General features: G+C 53.2%; 1 protein-coding gene across 1 annotated transcript in view; it reads right to left on the bottom strand.

The window, feature by feature from the left end:
- The window catches only part of ASB2 (ankyrin repeat and SOCS box containing 2), a 28,136-nt gene extending 4,160 nt beyond the window's left edge, over positions 1-23,976 (bottom strand). Inside the window, exons 1-6 of the mRNA XM_006925644.1 lie at positions 23,771-23,976; positions 16,116-16,214; positions 12,649-12,815; positions 11,715-11,870; positions 9,401-9,646; positions 6,337-6,508 (exon numbers count right to left, since the gene is read on the bottom strand). Of these exons, the coding sequence (XP_006925706.1) occupies positions 6,337-6,508; positions 9,401-9,646; positions 11,715-11,870; positions 12,649-12,815; positions 16,116-16,214; positions 23,771-23,976 (1,046 nt within the window). The remainder of the gene's footprint in view (positions 1-6,336; positions 6,509-9,400; positions 9,647-11,714; positions 11,871-12,648; positions 12,816-16,115; positions 16,215-23,770) is intronic.
- Positions 23,977-25,617: the final 1,641 nt, after the last annotated feature.

Genomic DNA, 25,617 nt, shown 5'->3' on the forward strand with positions numbered 1-25,617 from the left:
CAAGCCCAGAGATAGTATGTCACTTGCCCAAAGACACACAGCCAGTAAGTGATGGAGCCGGGATTTGAACCCAGGTAGTCTGATTTTCCCCTAGAGTGAGGACCACATTCTTAACCACTCCCTTAGTTCTTATGTAGCAGTCAGGGGCGACAGCGGATATGTCAGGGGATTTGGCATTCTTCACGATGCATTAACTTGCCTGCCCCATTTTGCCTTCCCCGCAACCCTGTGAGGTAACCAGAGCAAGTCTGTGGCCTTCCTTTTAATCCATGTGGCTCAGAGAAATGAAGTGACTAATTGAAGGTCGTAAAGCAGCCTGGGAGCCTGACCCCAGGACTCTTGACCCCTTATCTTTCCTCTCTTGCTCTAGATCCCTGCCATCTGCAGGAACAAGCTCCTGTCATGATTCCAGGCCCCTAATCCATCTAATCCCTGATGACAGGTGACCTCGCTGCCCTATGTGGGCTCCAAGGAGGTGGCCATGGTAGGGCAAGCAGGTGCCGCCAGGCCCGTTCCCACGCCTCTCTGCCTCCTGGCACGCTGATTCTCCACTTCCTGGAAATCTGATGCCAGCAACCTCCCGCTAGCATCTCAGTGGAAAGTGTTATTATTGTTAGTAATGCTGTTTGCCTAAAATCTGCCTCTAAAACCTCAAAAGGAAATTCATACACCCAGGGGGGTTAATTGCCTCCTAATTTCTATTTGTGCAGGCACAGGAGGCCTGACCTTGCTCTGCAGAGGTGCTGGTCAAAGGCAGGGCTGGGGCCTCACCCTGGACTGAGGCCATTGGCAACAAATGCTCGCTAACAGCCGTAACCTGCCCAAACTGGGAAAGAACAGCAAGACGGACGGCCTGGGGCTGCCGGCCAGATGGGGCTGGTATCTCCGGCGGGTCACAGCTGGGCTCTGGCAATCTCCTGCAGAACCGAGGGGAAGTGGCAGGAATGTGGGAACGTGAGTGGACACTGCCTGGAGCCCCAGAGCGTCATCTTAATCATGCAGTAATGGAGATCAGTATGCCAGCCCTCCCATTTTAAAGAGCGTGAGATCGAGGCCTGGTCCTGGGGTGGGGCTAAGTGTGAGGTGGGACAGGAGGTGGATGGCAAAGCCAGGCCTCAGCGTAGGTGTCTAGCACGCCCAGGGCCAGGCTTCTCCATGATGCACCAGTCCCCCTAACCCTGGGGAATGGCCGCGTTGGCGGCCCCACTGCATGTCATCGCCTCTCTCCCCTAGCCTGTTTTGTGGAATGGAGGACAGGCTGGGGCCAGGTCGTGGGACCACAGAGCGCTACTGCTCGAAGCACACTTTACGAAGAGAAACAGGGCGCCCCCTGCCGGATAGAGCCCTCGGTGTCAGGGCGGCCTCGGTGTCAGGGAGGCCCGGGTCCCTGCTCCCCCTCCTTTCCCCAGTGTGGTGGCTGCACTCCCAGCTCGGGCCCTGACACCGGAGCAGACCCCGCATCTCGGCAGGCGACTTTGGACCCCAGTCCCAATAACTGGGTCCCTCCTTGCCTTTTTCTTGGCACCCGCCAGTCATTGAACCATACTCCCCTTGCTCCAGGCTGCTACCCTGCCATACTACCTGTCCCACCTGAACCCCAGCCACGTGACAGGCAACAGAGCAGAGAGCTAGCCCAAGCAGGCTGAACTTAGCCTGTGGGGGTCCCACCTCGGGCAGTGGGCCTGGATTACGCCATCAGCTCTACCTCTCAGTGCTGGGCCATCTCAGGCATGTCACTTAATCTCTCAGAACCACATCTATGACAGAAGGGTAATTAGTCGTAATAATAGTGAGGATGAGAATGGTGATAGTTACCCTTGATTGAGCCCCTGTGGGTTGTTGTGAGCACTTTCTCCCCCTAAATAATAATCACCATAGTATCACCGAGCGCTTGCTGTGTTCCAGGCACCATTCAAAGTGCGTTTACACATTTAGCTTGTTTAATCCTGAAACTGATCCTATGAGCTAAGTACTTTATCTCATTTACTCGTTGTAACTACCCAGCAAGGTGGGCTCGCTCTGCCACAATTTAATGACACTCTCACTGAGGCCGCTTTTGAGGAGAAAATGAGATCTTATACATTAAGCTGATGGACACACAGTACACACTTGATAAATGGTGGTCGCTGGTATCCTGACCCCCAGGGTGACTGCAGCACACTGCCCTGCCTTTCCAAACGTGGAGGCGTTCTGGGTCACTGGGTCACCATGGTGTGACCTTTGTTAACAATTAGTGTAAATTTGACTGTGGACTCTACTTCCACAAGGGAACCAGCCGCCCACAGATGACTCCTCTGCCAAAACCACTAAGCTGCACTATGCCAACCCTGCCGTGTGTGCGTGCGTGCGTGCATGCGTGTGTGTGTGTGTGTGTGTCTCAGGAGATTGCCTTTTCTCTGAGCCTGTGTGATGCTCATGCTGGAGCCAGCAAAGGTCCACCAGTGGAGCATTGGCCCGAGGGTGTTCCCAAGGGCACAGAAGGACTCCCACCTAGGAGGGATGCTTGCAGGAGCAAGTGTGCAGCTTTTCTAGGAGATGCTAGGAGCTGGAACACGGAGCGGTTCCTCCGTGAAGGAGGAAGGGCAGGCACTAGCAGTTCTGTGCAGCCCCCTGCACTAAGCCGATCTATCCAGGGGTCTTTGGGTCTTCAGACACAGAATGGAGCTTGCTGAGGGTGCAAACTGCCAGTTCTCAACCACAGTGTGACTCAGAATAGCTCTGGGAATCACTCAAATGCAGATTCCTGGGCCCTGCTATCCAGCGCCTCATTCAGCAGGTTGGGGAGGTGCCTGGGAGTCTGCTGCAGGTGATCCACCTTGAGAAACACCTGATGCAAATCTCATTGTTTCTCTCAGAAGTCACAGGCAGTCAATCAGCTTCCTGCAGAGGACGAGGGTGGGGGGTTGGGGGGTGCGGGGAAGGGTCCTGTGCCCACCATCTCCCCTCTTATTTTCTGTGAGGCCTTGAGCTCTGAGCCTTAGCTCCCCTTTTAATTAATAGGGATGCTAGCATGCTTGTGAACATGCTTTAGAAGCTACGTTTTAATTTAATGTATTAAATATTCTCTATTCTGCTTTTTTCTAGAAAGAGTTTTAAGTGGCTTGCAAAGGTAGTGTAAATTAGAAGTAAAAGAGAAAGAATATTTAAGAACAAGGGGGTCAGGAGTGAGGCCCCAAATGCAAGTCCGTGTTACATGTCAGCCACAAAATGGACTCTAAGATACTGGTTCTCTACTGGGCTGCACAGTAAAATCATCTGGGTGGCTTTTAGGAACCCTGCAACTCCAGCCCCAGCCCAGACTGCTTACATCGGAATCTCGGAGAGTGAGTAGGGCCCGAGCATACTGAATTTTGAGTCCCCAGGGGTTTCGTTGTGTAGCCAGGGCTGGGAACCACTGGTTTCGATGTTATTCCAAATTCTTTTTAAAGGAATTGGTGTGTGCGTGGAGCGGGGGCGGGGTGGGGTGGGGGAATCTGCTCTCGTCTAACGGTTTCTTCAAACGTCCATCTTTGGTGTTGAGCTTTAATCTCAAAAGGCGACTTTGCTAAACGAGAAATGAAAATCGGAAAGGTGTGCCTGGGAGGTGACTGAGACTTTGAGATCTGGGGGGCTCCTTTCTCACCCACGCCTGAGAGTCACACCCTCCAGTTCAATGTCTGAAGAGATGGCACCAACTGGCAAACAGTGAGACCAGCTACTGGGCACTGTTTCTATGCTGTGGATGGGCAGGGTGTTTGGCTGGTAGCTAAGTATGGAATGCCCAGGGAATGTCACATCGAACCCTGAGCAGCCTATGGGAGGGCGGTGTGGAGAAGGCCACTAACGTCACGTGCCCAGGGAGTGAGTGAAGGGCTGGTCAGGCTGTGGGCCCTGCCCGGTGGCAAAAGCTGCTGGAAACTTGGCCTTGACCTTTTTCAGACAGTTCTCAAAAAATGGCCTGGCACCTCTCAGTCTTGGGGGTCAGAGGGAACTTGACACTGGGAATGGAGGGTAAATAAGCAGGGAAATCATTCTGGGAATCAGCGTGAATCCACAGCAGGACACTCTGGGGAGACTTAAACCACTCATCGGGGGAGTTCAGGGAGGACCAGCCTTGCTCCCTGTTTCACTCTTGGGTGTACTCAGTGCGCCGTCTAACTTCCTGTCAGCTGGGGCCAGACATCTTAAAGGCATCTGGGTGTGACCTAAGGATGCCGAGACAGGCCCAGCTCTGCACTCTCTGGCAAGCCCCTTCCCATCTCTGGCTTCGGGTCTCTCTTCTGTAAATCAGAGGTTAGACTAGATCAATGATTCCCCTGAAACGAGGGCTGGCTGTGTCTCGTTGGCTCCAGGATCTTTGCACAGACAGAGCTTGGGTTCCCTCTATCCTGGAGATTCTGGCTCAGTGGTTCCAGGATGTGCCATTTAAAGAATAGTCAAGAGTGACTGTGCTTTAAGCAAGTACAGAGAGGCGCTGGGCCAGGAGAATGCTAAGGGGCAGCCCCTTCCTCTTGTTCATTCTTTGGATCTTCCTTGGGTCAGGCTCAAGATAAACCATGTTAGTTGACTGATGCTGGATCTTTCTGGAGCTGAAGAGAAAGATGCCATCTCGCCTGTCCCCACTGCTGACCCGTCGTTTCCTTCCCTCCGTTGCTTAACTGATAAGCGATGAAATGCACTCTCTCTCCGTAAGCGAGGAGGAGGGCAGACCCTCTGAGCATCTCCTCCGCGGCAGGCACTCTCCTGGGTGCGTCCTTTCCACGTGTACCCATCTCACAAGTCCCTACAGCAACTTGTGAATCGGGCGTGACTACTTCTCATTTTGTAGAAGAGGAAACTGAGGCTCAGAAAGGTTAGGTAACATGCCCCTGGCCTCGGCAGGAATTCAAGCCCAGGTCGGCTGCCTGCGAGAAGGCAGGGTCTCCTCTGTGCCGCATCGGGCATGGGCGTGGGAGGGCATTGGTTGGTCAGTTGTGCGGCCGGCCTGCCGAGCAGGGCCTCAGGCTTCTTATGTGCCCATTTCATTCTCTGAAATGTCACTTTCGCCCCATTTTCCTCTGCCTTAGGGAAGAAGCCAACACCCCCAACATGCACTATCTTTTCTTTCCCTCTCTCCCCGCCGAGGACGGGGCTGTGTTTCCCACAGTGTGTCATCTGGGGTACACGAGGTGGGATTTTTAGGTGAAAAGGTTTTTTTTTTTATTGTAAGTCGATAATTTTAACAATTTAATAGTGTGATAAACATTTCCTTTTGAAAACCAATTTATTTTAGGGGAAAATGTCTTTAAGGGACAATACTAAGCAATCAGAGTATAGATGTCTCGTATCAGAAAGAAAGTCTGTGAATGGTCACAGTTTGGGGAAACACTGGTCAGTTGAATGGAAATTACCAGGCCCCGGGCATTCCCCACAAGCGGCTTGAGTTCCGCCCCCTGGGCACGTCTTCTCTGACCCTTTCAACTAGCAGTGGTGCTGGTGGGTGTTCCAACTAGCCGGGGGTGGGGTGGGTAAGGAGGCCCCGATTTGTAGCCTTCACCAGTTTCTGTGGTGTGAATACTCGCCCCATGGCCAATTTCAGGCTATCAGCGAGAACTAACGGTTGGCTCCTGTGAGCCGGTATGGGCCCGCTCTAGTACATCTCTGCTTCCAGCCCACGCCCGTCTCTCTCCTCTGTGACCGCCATAGGTTCAGCTCTCATGCCCTTCCATTATGTCATAAGTGTGTGTGTGTGTGTGTGTGTGTGTGTGCGCGTGCGCTTACATGTGCATCTTCCCTCCCACGAGACCGCTCCCTGAGAACGTAAGCTTCTCCCATCTCCCTGGAAGTACCCACGCATGGTAAGCGCTCGGTAAAGGCTAGCTATGATTATTGGTGCTATTTGTACTAGTGTAGGTATCCCCTGCATGCTTGCTAATTGCCTGAGATGTTATCTTTGCATCCCTACCAGAAATATCCACTCGTCCAGACTCATACCTGGCACTTTGAATGGAATTCCTATAGACGGGACATTTGGAGTAGTGAGTTCCTCCTGCTGTGTGACCTTGGGCAAGTCACTCGCCCTCTCTGTGTCTTAGCATCCTCATTTGATAACAGTATCTACCTAGCAGATTTGTGAAAAGGATCACTAAAAGCAGAGCTGTTAAAAGGATTAAATCAGTTCGTGATGGAAAGTGCTGGTACGTGTTCACTGTTATCACGTTGCGCTAGGCATGCACTCCAGCTTGCTAACTGCTCGGTCCTTTTTCTTTTGTCCCCAAAGGTGCTCTCCTCTCTGAACTGGGCCTTTCTCCCCCTGCGGGTGGGACATTTGGAGCCCCCCAGTGTGGGTCGGGTGGTGGCGACAGGGCCTGGGCTGACCTGTAGTTGCCCTTTTTGGAGGCGACGTGCAGCGGGAGCATGCCGTCCTTGTTGGCCTTGTTGGCGTCGGCACCCTGAGACAGCAGGAACTCCACCACCAGCTCATGCTCGTTCTTGCAGGCCTCGTAGAGGGCCGACGCGCTGTCGCTGGCCTGCGTGTTGATGTCAGCGCCTGGCGAAGAGGAGGCGGATCGGTGAGCAATCGGGGCGGTCACTGTCCCTGACGTAACCTCCGTGTCGGACGGTGCCAACCACCGTGACACGCTGGGTTATTTAACAACGACCTTTAAAAGTTAGGGTTACGCCCAAAGCTGCCACGATGATCTGGCATTTACTGAGCACTCACTATGTGCTGGGCGCTGTGCTTTGCATGTGCCCTCTTTTTGGATAACCGGCGTGATCAGTTCTGCTCGTACTTCTGTGTTACAGACAAGGACATCGAAGCACAGAAAATCCGTGCAACTTGCCGCAGGCCACCCAGCTCATAAGTGAAGAGCCTGAACTCGAACTCGAATGGTCTGATGGCAGAGGCCATGCTCATAACCCTAACTCCACTCAACAGGATTCAGGCCCTGCACTGAAGAAGGCCCTCGCAGCAGCCCTAATAAAGAAGAACCTTAATGACTTTACTAATTGGGACTGGTACTTCTTTTCCTTCCATTTCCAGGAATAAGAGGAGAATGACTTCCTGTCTCCTCTGAAGAAAACGCCACATCTTGCAGATGGGCGAAGGAATCAAGCCTGGTGACAGCTTCCCTTCAGCCCGATCTCCTGTGCCTGCTCCATCTCCTAGGGGTGATGGAGAGCACTGATGTGCACTCGGGTTTCTCCACAAAAAGAGATACAGCCTGCTGGCCAGTCCCTCCTTCTTCTGGAAGGAAATAGAACTGAGCCAGCAGTGGAATGTCAGCAGGGGCTGACATCAAAAGTATTTGCTATCCACAGCTCCTCTCTCGCTGGGAAGTCTGCTTATCTCAGGCTTTCTGGTAATTTTTAGTTTCTGATAACTGATTTCTGGTCTAGTGAAACAAACACAGGCTTTTGTGACAGGACAGGACCAGTTGAAATTTCTGTCTCATGGCTTACAACCTCCATGGCCTCAGGCAGTTGTTAGGAGTCTCATTTTCTTACCCGTCGACCAAGAATAATAGCATCTATCAGTCGGGGTCACGGTGAGAAGTAATAAATAAATATCTGCTGTACATTGTATGTTTGTGTCCCACCCAAAATGCATATGTTGAAACCTACCCCCCAGTGTGATGGTGTGAGGAGGCAGGGCTATGGGAGGTGATTAAGCCCTGAGGGTGAAGCCCTCATGAACACGATTTGTGTCCTTATAAAAGGGACCCCAGGGAGTCTCTCACTTTTCTAACATGCGAGGACATCGTGAGAAGACTGTAGTCTGTGAACCAGCAAGTGGGACCTCACCAGACACTGAATCTGCCGGCACCTTGATCTTGGACTTCCAGCCTCCAGAACTGTGAGAAATATGCTCCCGTGGTCTATGGGTCACCCGGTCTATGGTGTTGTTATAGCAGCCGGATGGACTAAGACGATCCCCCTGCATGGTGCCTGGCCTAGAGCAGGTGCTCAGCACATGGCAGTTCTCCAGGAGGAGGGGGCCTGAGCACAGGGGCTGGCACTGCTCTCCGCCCCCGAGGGAGAGTCAGCCAGCAGCTCTGACACCAGGTGCTCGCGAAGTCAGGTGCCCTGGAAGCCTGGACGCCTGGACCCTGCCAGCAAAGCCACCTGCTCAGACAAGGAAAATATTTGGATTTGTGGGTGGACACAGCCCACAAAGGGAAGAGACCCTGACTCAGTGTTGGCAGGAGAGCTGGGCAGAGGTTCGGGGTTAGCCGGTTCCTGCCCATTGAGCACCCTGCCCATCGCCCAGCCTCCTTGCCTGGGCTCCCAGGGCCCTGCCTGTGCCCCTTTGTTCTCAAGCTGCTCCGTCCAGTTTCGTCCCTGGCTTTCCGGAAGTGCCTTGGGTCTGTTTCCCTAACCGCTCAGGCACATGCTAAGTGGCCACTTCCCACGGTGGCCATTCTGGAGGCCTGGGTGGTGTGGCAAAGTAGAAAGGAAGTGCAGTTTGGGGTCAGATGGAGGCTCTGACTGTGACCGGTCATTTAATCTCTGAGCCTCAGTCTCCTCATCTACAGAATGGAACGAAGACACTAACTACCTCATGTGGCTATGGAGAAAACCCTGCGGGCCTGACCTGTGTTCGTGCTTCACTCAGGGTCTGGCACACAGATGGTCCTCGACAAATGATTCCAACTCTGCCCCAGGGACCAGCTTACCTCCGGCCTCTCTGCTGTCACTTCTCATGGAGACAGGGGGAAAAAATTAAAGGTGTTCTTGCGGGAGATCAGAAAATAATGCTCTTGACCCAAAAGAATGTCTGCCACTGTCTCAGGGTTTTCTGTTATGGGACATCATAATGCAGACCATATTATTTTATTTTGTTCCTTTAAGTGAACAAAGAGTTTTCACAGGCAAAGAGTGGAATCAATGACTTGGGTTCAAATTCCAGCTCTGCCACTAATTTGCCATGTGACTTTGAACGAATCATTTTCCCATCCCGGTCCTTGGTTTCAGCACCCACAGAGGAAGAGGTGATCTAGAAGTTGTCTGAGGTTCCTTCTGGCCCTGATATGTGACACGGTGGGAAGGGATGTCAGGAGACGGAGACTCACTCCACCGCTAATTTGCTGTGTGAACATAGAGACCTCAGTTCCCCTTTGGGGGCCTCAGATTCCTCATTTGCAAAACAAGGATGTAGAGAATGCAAATATGCGGCACACGTGCCACTCTCCTCCGAATCTGTGCCCAATGCAGGCCCCACTCGTGGCTCCCAACACGTGTCCCGCTGAACCTGGTCCCAGCCTCAGAATGCTCAACACAGCACTGCAAGATGCTATCGCTCGATCGGAGTATGTCCACGAGATGACACCTAAACATGTCACGAGATGACACCTTGCCTTCCCTTAGAGTTGATCTCTGAGATCCTTCCCGGATGTATGCCCTTCGGGGACTCTATGACCCAGGGACCCTTAGCACTCACCATGTTTGGCCAGGAACCTCAGTGCCTCCAGCTGCCCACTCTGGGCAGCTACGAACAAGGGGGTGATGCCGTATGCATTCTTGGCCTCCACCTTGGCACCTCCGCTCACCAGGACCTCCATGACCTCCAGGTCATTGCGGGAAACAGACTCATGCAGAGCCGTCCAGCCTCGGTTGCAGCGATGGTTGGTGTCTGCGTTGTACTGCACCAGGATGCGCACGGCCTCCACGTTCTTGCGCTCACAAGCTGCGCCCAGGGAGAAGCAAGGTGGTCAGCAGGGCCCCTGGCAGGACCTGATCAGCCACGACTTCATTCATTTGTGCACTCGTGCGCTCATCAGCCATCCACTCAACAAATATCCACTGGGGATGCACTCAGGTTCAGAATTACACCTGAGATATACAGAATTACACTTGAGATATACAACTAAAAGTAGTAGTAATACTAAACTCGCAATAATATTTGATGACATGTGTATGGCGCTGGTTATGTGCCAGGCACTCCATTCGAAGCACTTTATATCATTAACTAGTTTAATTCTCTCAACTACCCTTAAAAGATGTATTGTTATTATCCCCTTTCACAGATGAGGAAGAAGAGGCACAGAGTGGTTGATTGACTTGCCCAAGGTCACACAGATAGTAAATAGCAGACCTGGGATTCAAACCCAGGCCATGGGGTCTGGAGTTTCTGTTCTCCGGGATGTTCCAGGGTGCCCCAAACGCGTCTCCCTGCTTCAGTCTTTCTCATTGCCAAGGTCAGAAGAGGAGGAGGAGGAGGACGGAGTCATGTTCCTGCTCAAAACCCTTCCTCAAAGGCTACTCACTCAATTTGGGGTAAAATTTATCTTCTGAGTACAACTTGTCAAGTCTTTCTCAACCTGCCCAAATCTCCCCCTTACGCCTCATCTCTCTCTAGACCCTAAATGTACTTTTGGCTCTGGCCAGAGTTATCACCAGGTAGGCTGGGCACTTGTCCAAATTAACCACCCCTGGAAGCTTCTCTGAGTCATTCAGGGGGATAGTAAGAAGAAGGGGGTGCTGCTCGTGTAATGTTTCAAACAGGACCCCAGGTAAAGCTCCCCACCTCTCAACACCTTGATTTCCTCGCCTGTAAAGCAGAGATAAGGCTGTGGGAGTACCGAGTGAGGCAGTGCATGGAAGGTTCTAGCACTGTGCTTGGCTCATGTTGGAGCTCAGGTAGGACCAGAGTCCGAGGTTCAAGTATGAATAGCTCAGCATCCTGGGGGCTGTCTCTGGGACAGCTGAAGACCCAGGTGATGGCTGTGGTGGCCGGACACATGTGAGTCCTGGCAGACACTTCTGCCTCAGGTCTGCAGTGGACTTGGTTATCAGCTGGCTACCCAGTTTCTGCTGCCTACGGAATGTTCCAGGTGCTAGATACTAGACACATGGGAAATTGGGGATTTCTGTAGTTCTTCAAAGTATAAAAGCCCTCATTTTTGCAAGACCCAAGGCCAATCGCTTGAGCGCATATACATGAACTAGATGCTCCAGGATGTAGTAGTTCAGAGCGAGGTACTGGCATCCCACGCCTTGGGTTTAAGTCCCAGGTTGGCCCCCCGCTGTGTGATGCCAGGTGCCTCATTTCAGGTCTCTGCACCTTAGGTCCTCATCTGTAAAATGGGGATTCTAGCAGTGCCTACTTCACATATAGATGGATACGAGGGTGAATAAATGGAGAGTGCCTGGCATTGAGAAAGCACTCAATAACTGCCAGCTGTGAGGATTATTCACATTTTGACTCTCGGCACTTGCTAGGGTAGCCAACGTCTTTGGCTGATATATTGAGTCAGCCAGGAATTTTGAGTTTTATTAAACACTGCAGAGGTACAAATTCTCTCCTATCTCTTTGCCTTCGCCTATGCTGTTCCCCTGCCTGTCCAGCCAGTAAATCTATCCTGTTCAGGCTCAGCTCAGGCCACCCCTTCCCCTATGTCGGGTCCCCTTCCCCATGCTCCCAGGTGCCTTGAGTCAAGCGCTTTATTGCCCTTAGCTGGCTGTTGTCTATGAGTCGATGCCCACCGGACGGGGCGAGCACTCAGGCATGGACGTATCTTTTCGTCTCTGAGCCCTCAGTGCTCCACAGTATGCTCATCCCAAGAGGACTTGGGAGACGTTGACTGAATATGTGTACTCATCAATGATTCAGCTACCTAAGTGATACATAGAGTGAGGCTGTCTCTTCAAAGTAGACTCCCCGCGGGCACGATTATGCACCTCAGGAGCGATGCCCTCAGTTGCCTTCCTAGTTTCTGGACCCTTCCTCTGGGAAGCCCACCAAGGGGGCTCACCTTTGTAGAGTGGTGTCTCTCGAGACTTGTTGGAGATGTCAGGCTCAGCCCCAGCCTGGAGCAGGGATTGGAGGCAGTCCAAGTGTCCCCTGCATGTCGCCAGGTAAAGGGCTGTTTCCTCCTGCAGGGTGCGCTGGTCGATGGTTGCCGGGTATGCTGCGGGAGACAGACCAGGACATTCATGAAGGAGAAAGATACCTGTCTCCTCCCTAACACAGAAGTAGTCCTGAGTTCCTCCCAATGCCGAGGACAGACTTGTGTGGTATCTGCTCAATTTACCACCCAGACTGCCTTCATCATCTTGGCCCTGAACTTAGTAGCTTTCACAGGGCTGTTTCAGCTTCTTGATCATATTAATCCAGCTCAGGTGCCGCCGCCTCTGGGAAGCCTTCCCTGGTTGACAGTCCTCCTTCTTTGAATGGCCCTGTCCTTTCCTTATACTCCCACCAGCCACCACCGGAAGCTCAGTCTCACGCAGCTGTTTCTGCCATGGAGTGCGGTGTGCTGTCTGGGGGTTCATGCTGCCTGCAGGTGTTACCCATCTATATCTGGCTTGGGGAGAAGCTGAGGCTCAGAGAGCAGGCATGGCTTGCCCAGGCTCCCACAGCTGTGGGGGACAGCCTTGGCAGGGACAGGCACAGCTGCAGTATTTTCCACACCAAATCAGCCCCTGGAACATTCTGGAATAAGCTGGCAGTGGCTCTCTCAGAAGTCAGCTCTCCCTCCTTTCTTTTCTAGGAATTGGTCTCTCCCGTCCTGAGAGGACTGGGGAGACTGGAGAGGGGGGAGGGTGTTGCTGGGGGAGGGGCACAAGTCATTTCTCCGCTCCCAGCCCTGCTCCCCTCAGCGGGGTTGTTGTGGGGCTTCAGAAGGGAGGAGCCTTGCCCTTGCGTCCAGCTCCCACCTCCGGCTGCACCCAGAGCAGCTGCCTCACCTCGTTGCAGGGCCTTCAGGCAGCTCAGCTGGCCGTAGTAGGCCGCCTCGTGCAGAGGCAGCCAGCCCTCCTTGTTAGGCTCTGCGAGATTCCTCCCCGCCTTGATCATCGCCTTCACTGCCTCCTCATCGTCTTCCTTGATGGCCTTTAGCACGGGGTCCATGGGCCTGTGAGAGAAAGGGACAGGCCACGTCTCAGGGACTAGGCAGGGCCAGGCAGCCTCTCTCCCAGAGGGAAACCAGGGCCTACTGGTGGCCAGGAGACGTGCCAGCTGGGGGATCACTGCACCCTGCTTGTCCCCACTGATCTGGGACAGGTGCTCAACCCCCGTGCAGCCGGTGTCCTCTGCAATAAGGAGAATAATCCTTCCTAACCCACATGGGTATGCCCTGGGAACTCAGCCTTGACCTCGGCCCTGACCTTGGCCCCTCCAGCTCTCAGTTCCATCATAGGCTCCCCAGCCTGTCTGCCCGGGTCAGCTTCTCCCTGTCTCCAGTCATAAGCCCTCACATAACCGCTGGTCTTTACATGTCTTTGAACGAATATTTGACCACTCCCTGTCTCTCCTACTGGACTCTGAGCTCCAAAAAGGCAGAGACAGTGTCTTTCTTTTACCCCAGGGCCCAGCTCAGTGACTGGTTCGTAAGAGCTGCTTAGTAAATATTTGCTGCATGAAAGAAAAGGAGAAAGAAAGAGAACCAAAGAAAACAATAAAGGAAGGAAGGAGGACATGAAGGGTGCGAGGATGGAAAGAAGGAAAAAGGAGTAGAGAGGGAGGGCGGGAGGGACTCAGAGCCTGGAACCCCAACGATCATTCACTCCATCCCCTCTATTTCCAACAGAGACAGCTTCTTCCCTCTCCGAATTCTGCCTGTTTCTTCGGGAATTTTACTTATATCTTGTTCAAAATATTCGTTGCCATGGCCTCCCTAGAGCATCTGCGGGACATACTGGCCTATGAAGGTGAGCGTGGGGGGTCTGGACTAAGCTGCGCGGCGTTCGATCTCCCTGGGAGCACCCTAGGGCCTTTCCGAGCCTTTGATCTCCAAGCCCTGTGCTGCGTAGGGAAGCTCTGCGAGAAACGAGTTGACACACGGCAAGCCCCTTCCTTCCACAGGTGGAAACCAAGGGTCTCTTTTAGACAGAGCTTCCTTAGTGGTTGTAAGAGAATTAGGGGACCCTTCTGTCCCTGCGGTTTTCAGTGGCTGCGTCTAATGTTACAGCAAGACCACTGCCACCAAGAGGATTCAGGCGTGCAGTGCCAGCCTCCAAAGGAGTGGAAACCTGAGCCCAATTTTATTTATATCTTGTTCAAAATATTCTTTGCAATGGCCTCCCTAGAGCATTTGAGGGACATACTGGCCTATGAAGGTGACAGTGATAATTGAACACCTTCCCTGAGCACAGCGCTCCAGCCCTGACCGTGCACCTCTACCTCGGGGGCCTGTTTGCTCTTTGAGCAGCTCTGAGAGGAAGATACAGACCCCTCAGAGGAGGATCCTTTCCAGTGAGCATCTCTCTGGGGCCTTTCCGACTCCCCGCCGTGCTCCCGACTCTTATCCTCACCCCCAGAACTTTTAGCTGCTGAAAGACTTTAAATACTTGAAGGATTAATCAATTTGAAGCCTTCACAATCTAAAACTTTGGTATGTCAAAAAGAATTCAGGGCAAATACAAATGATAACGTCTTCGCTTGACTCTTTAAATCCACTCATTTGCTCACTCATTCATTCATTCATTCATCCATGCATGCATGCATTCACTGAGCTCCCTTCCGCCATTCTTTCTTTGCTTGACTCTTTAAATCCACTCATTTGCTCGTTCATTCATTCATTCATTCATTCATTCATCCATGCATGCATTCACTGAGCTCCCTTCCGCCATTCTGAGAGGGTCAGTGAGGACCACGACTGCTGTGACTCCCAGATCCAGTCCTGGGGAACATTCTGCACAAATGGTCCCATTTCGCACATGGATAAGAGAGACAGGGACCGCGCGCCTGTCAGGGGCCGGGATAGGCCCTGAGGGTCTACAGGGCCAGCCTCTTTACCCTCCCACCGCTTCCTCCTGCGTGAGCGGCACTTCCTCCCGACTCTGCCTCTCCAATTTTCAATAGCTTCAGAGCACAGATGCCGGAGAAGTTACAGACCCAGCAAGGATGACGGGTAACTGACCAGATAAGCCCTGAAGTCCCCATCAACGCCATCACTGACACTTTGATGAGTTCTTCTTATGAGAAGCCAGAGCAGCCTTCACTGGCGTCAGGAAAAGTCCCAGGGGGGTATGTGTCTTGTCTCCCTGGAAAGTCTCCTGCGGGATTCCAGCTGAAGTGGAAGGGAGGTGGGCTGGCTGTCCCTGTGGCCTTGGAGAGTGTGCAGTGTCATGAAGACACTCTCAGGACCCGCTGCCCAGCTTGGGTCTCATCCAGCTGTGGTGCAAGGACTCCGGAGTGCTCAGGCACACCCACTGATGGCTTCTCTGTGAGCTCAGCCAAAGTCCCCGCCCTGGGTGTGGGGGTGGCCGCTGGGGTGTCAGGCCATCGGAGACTAAAGAGCTGGACAGGACCCTGGAGGCCACTCTGTCCTCTCCAACCTCTCTCACAGAGAAGGGAGACTCAGGGAGACGCAGCAACTCATGAGCAGCCACACAGGAAGAGGCAGCAGCGCCGAGACCAGAATCTGGGTCTTCCCTCTCCACACAGTCAAAATCCCGCCCGCAGCACCAAGGAAGTGAGGGCGGCAGAGTTTGAAAAGGGTCAGGAAGGAGAGACAAAACGTCAGCCAGCTGCCTCCTCTCCTCGCTGTAACATAAATGAACGAGAAAAGGGGGGTTCCAGCGATGGAGCCCCTCTTTTGCTCCTAGCTGCTTCTGGGGTTAATATGGGAAGCAGAGAGGCAAACGGTACAGAGCTATTTCTCAAGGACACACCTAACCTAGCGCCCTGGTACCAGGCAAACAGAGCCCTCCTATAGCTCGAATTATTTCTGGATTTTAGCACCTGACACTTAGATAAAGGCAACAAAACAAAGCAAGTGTGGCCGTGGCAGGGGGCCGGGGGAACCTGAGACAAACAGAGGGGTGGCTGACTCATCACTCAGCGCTGAGCTCCGCTCGGCCTCTGCCACCTTAGGGCTGTCTCCTCAGTCTCTGTGCTGAGTCTCCAGATTTGGAACCCCGCGGGGCCACTCCAGCACACAAAGCCCATTCTGGGGTCATCGAGGGGTTAATCAAAATTGCAGCCTGGCTGGTAGTTGCTTGAAGAGAGTCTGTGACCACCAAGCCCAGCTCAGCAGGAGCGGCTAGGTCCCAGGAGACACACCTGGAAGAGGTGTGCCTGGGAGGCCCCTCCAGACTGCCCCTCTCCCCTGGGGCCGTGGGCCCGCATCCCACCCCCACCCACACCCACACCCCCACCGGTTGGGAGCCTGAGCTTGGATGGTCTCTGGGTCGGGCGGGGGGTCACTTACGCAGCCTGGGAGGTCTTGTTTCGGTTGTATTTCTGCATGACCCCTTGGAACAGACCCATGGGAGCCGAGGCCGCCGGGTTCTCTGGAGGCGCTCTGGATCTGGAGGGTGCAGGGCAGGAATGAAAGAGGGAAAAATACTCTGCATATGAGAAGCGGGTCATGGCCAGAGGCAGGAACGAGGATGGAGGGAGAGCAAGGGGGAGAGACTGACAGACCGACGCAGGGCACTGAACCAAAGCAGATGGCCGGGTCCTCTCTGTGTGCTGGACACAGCTGCTGTGCCTCGGATTATTTTTGGCCCTCGGAGGAAGCCCTGGGAGATTTAAATGACCATATAAGACAACAGTGAGGTTAACCTCACCCTCACTCCTGCGGCCCCCCTCCCCAGCCAACCGCGCAGGAGGCAGATATGAAGCAAGGTGACATTCTTCGCCCAGGAGGATGTGAGGAGTGTCAGCGGCAGGTCCTCGGATGAAAGGAGCTCAGCCTCAGGGCTGGCCAGGCCGGACCCTAACAGGGATGGACAAGAGCTTCGTAGGGGTGGGGGACAGGGGAGCAAAGCGAGAAAGCCAAGCAGGGTCTGTGCCCCCACCTCCACCTTGCTGGCTCTTCATTAGTGGGGCGTGTGTCCCAGGGTCAGCAGTAAAGAGTATAAAGGTTACAGCCAAAAGATGCTCAGAAAGGTCATCCAGGCCAGGCCTGGAGTCAGACCTCGGGGTCCAGCTCTATGCTCTGGCACTTCCTGGCTGTGTGACCCTGGACAGGTTGAAACTCTCTGGGGTTTAGTCCCTGGAACACCCCAATCTCAGAGGGCTGATGAGGCCGGAGAGAGTGGAGGACGTAAAGTGCCTAACCAAGGGCCAGGCACAGGGGTCTGGACACGTGTCCGCCATTAATTCCACCGTTATTCTGCCTCTCTGAGCCTCAGTTTCCCCACCTCGTTAGGGTCTTTTGACGATGGCAGGGGTGACAGGAGGTGTGGCGGCCACTCCGTGAATCTAGATTGGTTGGGGTTGTGTTGAGGGTTGCGCTTCCAACAGGTCAGGCCCTGGTGCCCCGGGCACCCCAGCGGCCCAGCTGGTCTCCTGCCGTCCTCGGGGGTGGCACCTTGTGGGACTGGGGAGGACATTACTGCTGGTGGCCAGCACCCCGTGGGGCACAGAGGTGCTGGAATGGTGACCCTGAGAAGGACCACATTCTCCAGGACAGGCCAGAAGCAGCAGGCTTTGTGGGTACTCTCAGGGGGCCAGGGCATGGGGGAGGGGGGGGAGGGGCAGAGGGAGAAGGAGGGACACCCGACTCCGCAGCGTCAGCCCATCTCGGGGGGCTCCGGGCCGGCCCCCTTCCTCACCCTCATCACCCTCCTACCTTCCTTCGCTTCCTTCACCTTGTCACTACCTGCTTTCTCCTGGGCACCCACTGGTCGAGCCCCTTGGGCGGGTCATTCATTAGTCCTCATTTGTTAACCCTGGAGGTGGCACCAGCGTCACTGCAGACACGGCTGGCGAGCGGAGCAGCCACCCGCACGGTGCTCCGTCCTCCAGGGGCCTGGTCTTCCCCGCCTCTTTGTCCTCCCTCCGGCTCCAGGGCCTCCACACTGCCCGGCCCTGTGGCTTTGTTAGTCCTGTCTTTATGCCTCTGTTTCCCCCTTTGCACGATGAGGAGGGAGGATCAGACCAGGGGGTTCTTCGCTGCTGTTTAGACGCGGGGCCTTTGCTGACATGAACTCGCTGTGGAAACTCAGTGTGTCAAGCAGATCTAAGAGACCACATCCTGGGAAGGAAGTGCACAGCCCGGTCCCACCAGGGCTCCTGTCCCCTGGCCCCAAAAGCCCCCGGGTTCAGTATTAGTATCTGTGCTTGCTCCTGGCCCTGGAAAGGAGAGAGCGCCAGACAGGCTGCTCTCCCCCGCTGATCCTGGGGTCTCGGCCACCCTCAAAACTGGCCCATGCGTGGCCTCCCATTTTTTAAATAGCACCTGAATTTTATGGCAGGTTACTAAGCTCCAAAGCCCATGACCGTGTTCTGTTAACTGCAAAGATGTGTAAAAGACAAGCAGTGGGTTCGCCGTTCTCGCGTGTGGCTCTACTGTTCGAAGCGTGCATACACCAATAAAGTAAGAACAGACAACGCGTGACGATCCGACACGTTCGGGTCAGAAAAAACAAACCCAAACCTCTTCCCTCACAAGGTTAGTGTTTTTAGCAAGGTAGTAACACTGGTGGAAATCCACACACCACCCCCAAACCAGGCCCTCTCTCTGATGGCATAATAATCATAACAGCAACAATGAGACAGTGAGGCTGGGGAGGGTGGCAGCAAGATGCTGATGTGACATTCCCTGTGATTGTGCCTCACGTCCCCCCTCCCCACTGCCAGGATGGGGGCAGGGGTGCACTGCTCCCACTTTGCAGAGGAGGAAACAGACGAACTGAGTTTTATTCAATAAGAGTGTCCCAGCTCCTGCTCAGCCCGTGCCCTGGGCTAGGGCCTGGGGATGCAGAGCGATGGGGCGCTTCTTTCTGTTGATTCTCGAGATGTCTGGGGGCCAGCAAGGACACGCGAGACCCGCAGAACTGAGAGGAAGGGGCTGGAAGGAGGGCAGGAAGACTCGGTGGTGGTTAACTTGGTGTCACGGGGAGGCAGGGTGAGTGCTCAGAGCTGCTGAGCTGTGAGTCTCAAGCCAGAGGGGGAGCCAGCCCCCTGACTCGGTTCCGTGCTGCAGGCCCTACTTCCCCGCAGGCCCAGAACAGGGGACTTCCTGTGAAGAAAAACCACCTGGGCTGAGTCATCGGCAGCGAGAAGAACCTGGCGGGATGTGGGCACAGGTCATGCCCTGGAAGAGGCCCAGGTTGGGCCCCATCCTTCATGTGGGCGGGCAGGTCAGGGGTCAAAAGCGCAGCACTGTCACCCGGCTCCCATGACCCTGTCCTGGCTCTAGACACTGGTCAGCGAGAGTGGAGAGTGAGGCTGGGATGACAATGACCGCTAACTTCTCAGTGAGCCCTGTCTGAGTTAATAAGAGACTTGGGCCAGCCCCAGGGAGGGGGTTCACTTGGGCAGGACCCAGCTGAAGGCAGGTGGCACAGAGGCATCTTAATGGGTGGGGGTGGGGACGCTAACGAATGTAATGCCCACCGCCGGGCTGGGATCCTGTCTTTGTTCTCTCTTCTGGTCCTTACACCAACCCTAAGTCAAACACAGGCGGCGTGAGTGCAGTGCCTGGCACGCAGTTGGCACCTGATACATTCAAACGCATGAAACAAACAAAGAAAAGCCTCTGAAGGAAAATGTTACACGCGGCAACCTCGGAGCTGTATGGCTGCATGCCAAGACTCGAGACCCCTGGGGAACCAACCACTTGCCCTCAGGGGCAGAGAGAGGGAGAGCTCAGGTGGCATAGCCACCTCTGCCCCCATTCCTGCAGCTCTCTGGGGAGTTCTGTTTCTCCCCCACCCACTGGCCAATCCATCCTTTCTGAGCTGGCCCAAGAGGAATCGTCCATAGAGGAGGATGGGAATTTTAGCTGCAGCAACTTCTGCCTTCCCGTAGCCAAGTTTCTGCTGAGTGCTTGCTAAGTGCCAGGCCTTGTGAAAGGCGCATGGCACAGAGCATCTCATTTCATCCTCCAGTTCACTTTGTGAGGGAGATGTAATTGGCTCCCTTTTGCAGTTGAGGAAACAGGCTCAAAGTGGCTTGCTTCCTCTAGCCTGCTTGGCGAACTCCTATTCATCCTGCAAAGCCCACCTCCTTGCCTAAAGTGCACAGACCCTTCTGTGTCCCTCTGAAACCGAGGCAAGCCCCTTTGCTGCACCCTTCTTGTTGAGTCATTATGTACCTCTGTGCCTTTACCATCACTAGACTGCAGACTTGGGGAGGGCAGGGACCAGGCCTGATTCAGATCCAGGTGCCACGAGGGCACCTGGCACATTGGAAACACACAGCAAGTGTGGGTGGCCCGACTCGAGTTGTTTATAACTGTGTACATATCAGCCCAAGCAAGTTCCTGCTCTACACTTTCCCCTTTGTCTTCTTAGAAACGTAACCTTAAATAAAATGCAGAAGTTCAAAGACTGTGAAGAGCCAGCTTCCTGGACCCGTGCTGGCTGGTGTGTCACAGTCACCTCGGTCTCCCTGTTTCATGAGTGCACGAACCCTACTTCTCCATGGGACGAGAAGTAGGGTCTGCCTTTCGGGGAGCCCTCAGTGGGCCAAGGCATGGCGGACGGTCCTCACGCACGTTCAGACTTCATTTCTTACGTTGCGGTGGGAGAGAAGCCCATTGGAAAATGGCTCTAAAAGGGAGCGTTACATTTTCTCTGGGCTGTTGAGCTGGCTGTCAGTTTTCGAATCCAAAAGACTCGGCTGACCTTTATGTCCGCGGTTGCCATTTTGGTCCCAAGATAATGACAACAATTTACATGCCTCAAGAATTTTATTGCTGTCAAAGTGTATTTATTTGCCCCAAAACATTCACTGGGCACCTACAATGATCCAGGCTCTTTGCCAGGCACCGAGGATATAAAAGTGAATGATATCTGTTCCTTGTCCCCAAGAAAGTCACACAGGATAGTTGGGGACACTCTCAGGACACCAGATAATGCCTTCCGAGGTGACACATGGAATGGCAGTCATGAGGTGGGGCTGGGGTGCTCAGGCCAGAGGCAGGGGGTCAGTCAGGCAGCAGGATGTGGGGAAGCGCTGACACCCACCCTATCAGACTTGCTCTCGTAAGCACGCTGCACGGTGGGCTTGGCAAGTTGGTTATTGCCATTTTAGGGATGAGGCTGTTGGGGCTCAGAAAGGTTAAATAATTTGCCTAAGGTCACACAGCCAGAGGAAGGATTCGAACCTCCAAACCCATTTCTCCTTCCACTCCACTCTGCTGCCTCTTGATTCATTCATGCTTTATCCACCCATCACTCGCTCACAGACAGGGCCTGCCAAGGGCTGGGCACCGTGTGCCGGGCACAGGGCTCCACAGGACGGAGGTGAAGCCCCTGCCCTCGGGAGTTCACAGGTGTATGGCGGAAGCAGAAATTATAAATCGTAGTTAGGGTCTTGAAGGAAACAGCCAAGAGAAGGTGTAAGAAGGGCCACCTACTTGACCTGGGAGGATGGTCAGACAGGATTTGCCGAGGAGGTGACATTTGATCTGAGACCTGAAGGATGAGGAGGAGCCAGCCATGTGGAGTCCCTGGGGACATGTGAGATGTCTTCTTCCTATACCCAATCTGGGTCTACTTGGATGGCAACTGTGATTTTCAGGGTTAAAAGTGAACAAGGACTCCATCGTGTCCTGACTTACTGTGATGCTGTGCTGGGCGTGTGAGCACAGGCCCGCATGTCTCCTGTCTTTGGGGCCCCTGAATCTCCGTGGATGGAGGCAGATGTAATGAGCTCCATACCCCATTCCGAGGTGGAGGTGAGAGAGGACACAGAAAGAGGCCTTTGCAGAATCAGCAGAGCTGGTTAAGGGTCCGGCCTTCAGAGCAGGACAGGCTTTGGGTCAGTTCCTGGCCCTTCTGTGTGCCTGTTTTGCCACGTGTAAAATGGGCACAGAAATATCTGGCTTGTGTGGCTTTGTAAGGACCCAGTGGGAGGCTCTGTGCCAGGCACAAGGGAAGCACAATATATGTAGGGGAAGGGGAAGAGAATGACATTAGAAGCACATTAATGGCATTTCCTTCCCCAGCACAGCCTGAGCCCAGCCTCCTTTCAGAGACAAAAGGCAGAACTAAACCTGAAAGCTTTTGGGTCCCATCAAGAGTGAGAAGATGCAGGCTGACTCCTCCCCGCCACGTACTTGTGCTCTTAGGTGAGGTCCGCGTGACCTTGGGTAAGTCATTTCACTTCTCCTTGAGAGCTTTCGTCTCAGGGGGCTGGATAAATGTTCACGCCCACCCACGGTGGGTCCGTTTCCTTACACACTAGGGGAGGGAGGAGGTCAGGGCTGGACTTCAGGGGCCTGCTCAGTTCTAATGTTTTTAAGTGTCCTCAGGACTCCCGCACAGGGGAGAAGGCTGCGCATGCCCCATGGATGTCCCGGCTGGTGCCGAAGGGCCAATGGGAGGCAGGATGCTCTTCTATCTGATCCCCTCCTCAGGAAGAGGAACCTGTGGCCTGATGCAGGCCAAACAGGCCAGAACAGGAACCAGGGCCTCCTGGAGCACAGGTCACCATGAGTCCTTGGCTCTGGGCTTCTGTTTTTCAGATTGGGTCTCAGAATAAGATGTCCTCAGGGCCAGCTCAGTGACCTGGAGTCTTCGTACTCCTCCCAGCTGCCCAGTGCTACCTGCCTTTTCCTTTAGAAGGGACTCCGTGGTGACACACATCCTGGGCCTTTGCCCAGAGGTGCTTCAGCCTCAGCAAGGGTCAAAGTCACTTGATTTCCTCAGGGGACAGGCTGAGACACACCATCACTTGCCTTCATCCCCGTCAGCTGGGGCTGGACTTCGGAAAATTCTGTTTATAATAGCTGCTGTTGTTGCTATTATTATTAGAAAAGAAACCTTTGGTTCAGAAAGGTGAAGTGACTTGCCCAAGGTCACACAGAAAGTCAGCTGGCTGCTGGAGACAATGAGACTTGAGGCCTATGACCCAAGATAACACTGACATAATCGTTACGGCAATCTCCACCCCCTGCCACCTCACTCCAAATACACACTCGATGGCACTCGGCGATAAGCTAAAGAGTTTTTTAAATGTGGGTATTTCTTTTCTAAAGCCATTTTAAGACTCAATGCTTCATTACGTTTCTGGCTCCCATTTCCTACAAAGAAGCTGTCCTCTAGATCTGTACGGTCCTGCAAGGTGTCACTGGCCACATCCGGCTAGCGGGCCCTTGTGATCTGGCCAGCCTGAACTGAGATGTCCCGTGAGTGCAAAATACACACCGGATTCCGAAGACGTGATGTGAAAAAAAAGAATGTAAACGTCTCTTTCGTCATTTTTATGTTGATGACGTGTGGAAATGATACTGTTTTAGACATAAATCGATCTCACCGGTGTCTCTTTACTTTTTAACGTGGCTATTAGGACGTTCACTATGGCGTATAGGGAATTGCAATTGTGGCTCATATCACATCTCTATTGGTGTGACATGGTGCTGCTCTAGACAGTCTGGCTGCTGAGAGGACGAGGCCGTGCTGGGACGGGGAAGCCGGAACAAGGGAGCACATGGCCCTGTGGGCAGATGTCATTGGCATCTCAGATGCGTTTTCCTGGGGAGGCTGCATAGACAGGGCTGGAGGCTCTGACTGGGCTCAGAACGTGTTTCACTGCATTCAAACAGAAAGCCAGAGGTGCAAGGCCAAGCCATGGGCTTTGGAACCAGAGTTCCGATTTCTGCAACACCATCTACCCTCTGTGTGACCTTGAACTAGTTATTCAGCTCTGAGCTTCAGTTTCCTCATCTGCAAAATGGAAATACAGCACAGAGCTTCCTCAAAGGTCCTTAAGAGGATTAAGTGAGGCAAAGACCTTACAGTACCTACCGCAGTACTTGGCACCATCGGAACTCAATGCGTTTAGACAACAAATGTAAGTCTTTAGGGTGTTAGAGTGCATCCTAGAGACCAGGATGATTTGGTTTTGGATTAATAGTGTTTGGGATCTGCACCTTATGGATGCCCCAGGTGGCCTCTCCTCACTCACCTGGTCCACGGGTAGAAATGGGCAGGTTGGCGGTTGGTGCATGTGGACACGGTGGCCTCGGCCGTGGTTGGCCCCCGCGTCTTGTCAGCCAGGCTCTGCTCAATGGCCATCTGGACCAGCTCATCCTCGCTCATGCTGCTGTACAGGCTGTACTCCTCGTGGCCAATGGCACGCTGTCCGCCCCGAGCGCTGATGTCTGTGGCCATCCTTTTCCACCGCTCGCCCTGGCCTCCAGAAGAGACGCTCAGTGAGGAGGATGAAATAGCAAATCAGAAAACCCTGTGAAGAGACAAAAACCACCCGGGTCACTAACAGTTTTGCAAAATAGCTATGTTCACCCACATGGGAGGCTGTGCCTTTTTCTGGCGATCGCTCAATCAGTTTTTATCCATTCATTTTGTCATATGATCCACCCACTCATTCATCTACACATCCATCCTTCCACTCACCTATACAGCCATTCATCCACCCACCCACCCACTCATCTGTTCCTTTATTCACCCTCTCATGCATCCACCTGTCCACCCACTCACTCGTTTATCCATCCATCCTCTCATCTGTCCACTTATCCATCCATTTATCCATTTAATCATCCAGTCATCCAGTCATGCATGTTCCTATCCATCCACCCATCTATCTATTCAATCATCCAACGTTCACCGCTCTCTCCATCATTCACCCTCTGATCCGTCCACCGACTTAGTCATTTATCCATCTTTCTGTACATCTGTCTATCTAACCAACCATTCATCTTTCCTTTCCAGACAGCCTATCTATACATATACGCACGCATCATTAACTGAGAAATTATTTGTTGAGAGCCATTCTGCTTCAGGCACTTGTGATATAACAACGATTTCGATGGACGAAAACCCCCTGCCCTCACGGAACTCACACAACTCTTACATTCTGTCCTTCCAATTATCCGACAACCCATCCCAGCATTTCTCCATTTCTCTGCATTGTACTAGGGCTGAGAATATTAGAGATGAATCAGACACAGGCCCGTTACTTAAGATCTCATGATCTAGTTAAAATCGATCATTAAAATAATTTGCTGTGTTAATTTCAGGGACTCACTTAAAAAGAAAAAACAAAAACCAAAAAGCCTGAAGGAGAAATGGACTTTGGTTGAGTCAACTGCTTTTAAGAAATGAAGTAAAATCAGCTGAGTCTGATTTTCATTTTGACTAGCTGATGTGCAGGGTGACCGTAGGTCAATGGTTTATAGCTCTGGCTGACCATTAGAATCACATGCGGTCTTTTAAAAACTACCCAAATAGCAGAGCTATAGTTTGGTTTGTTTGGCAAATATTCACTCCTCTCCCTGGAGGCAGAGTATCCCCCGCCCCCCACCTTCTCTCTCCTGAGACTGTACTTGGCCATGGACTTCCTCTGGCCAATGAATGTTGACAGGTGCTTGTGTACTGGGGCTTGCTCTTCTGCCATTACTAGGACTTTTTCCTGGAGCCACTGCCCTTTAACTGGGCCCCAGAGTGGGAACCTACCTGGGGGCATCCTGAGCCCAACCTGCACACAGGAGCGGTGCCCATCGGGGCCTGCAGCCTCAGAGCATGAGAAGAAATGCTTATTCTGGGTACTTTGCTCTGCAGCATTCTGGTGGCTCTAGTTAACCCATACCTAAAAGACTAGGCTGGGCACTTCACAAAGAATATGTATAAATAGCCAATAACCAAAGGTAAGAGTGCTTAACTTCCTGAGCGTTTGGGGGAAATTAAAATTAAGACCCCAATGCAATACCGTTTACATCCATCACAATGCCTTAAGTGAAAAAGATGGGACATAGCAAGCATTGGGAAGGATGTGGAGCAACCGGAAGGCTCACC

This window comes from Pteropus alecto, unplaced genomic scaffold (assembly GCF_000325575.1).
Source record: "Pteropus alecto unplaced genomic scaffold, ASM32557v1 scaffold8, whole genome shotgun sequence".
NCBI lineage: Eukaryota > Metazoa > Chordata > Mammalia > Chiroptera > Pteropodidae > Pteropus > Pteropus alecto.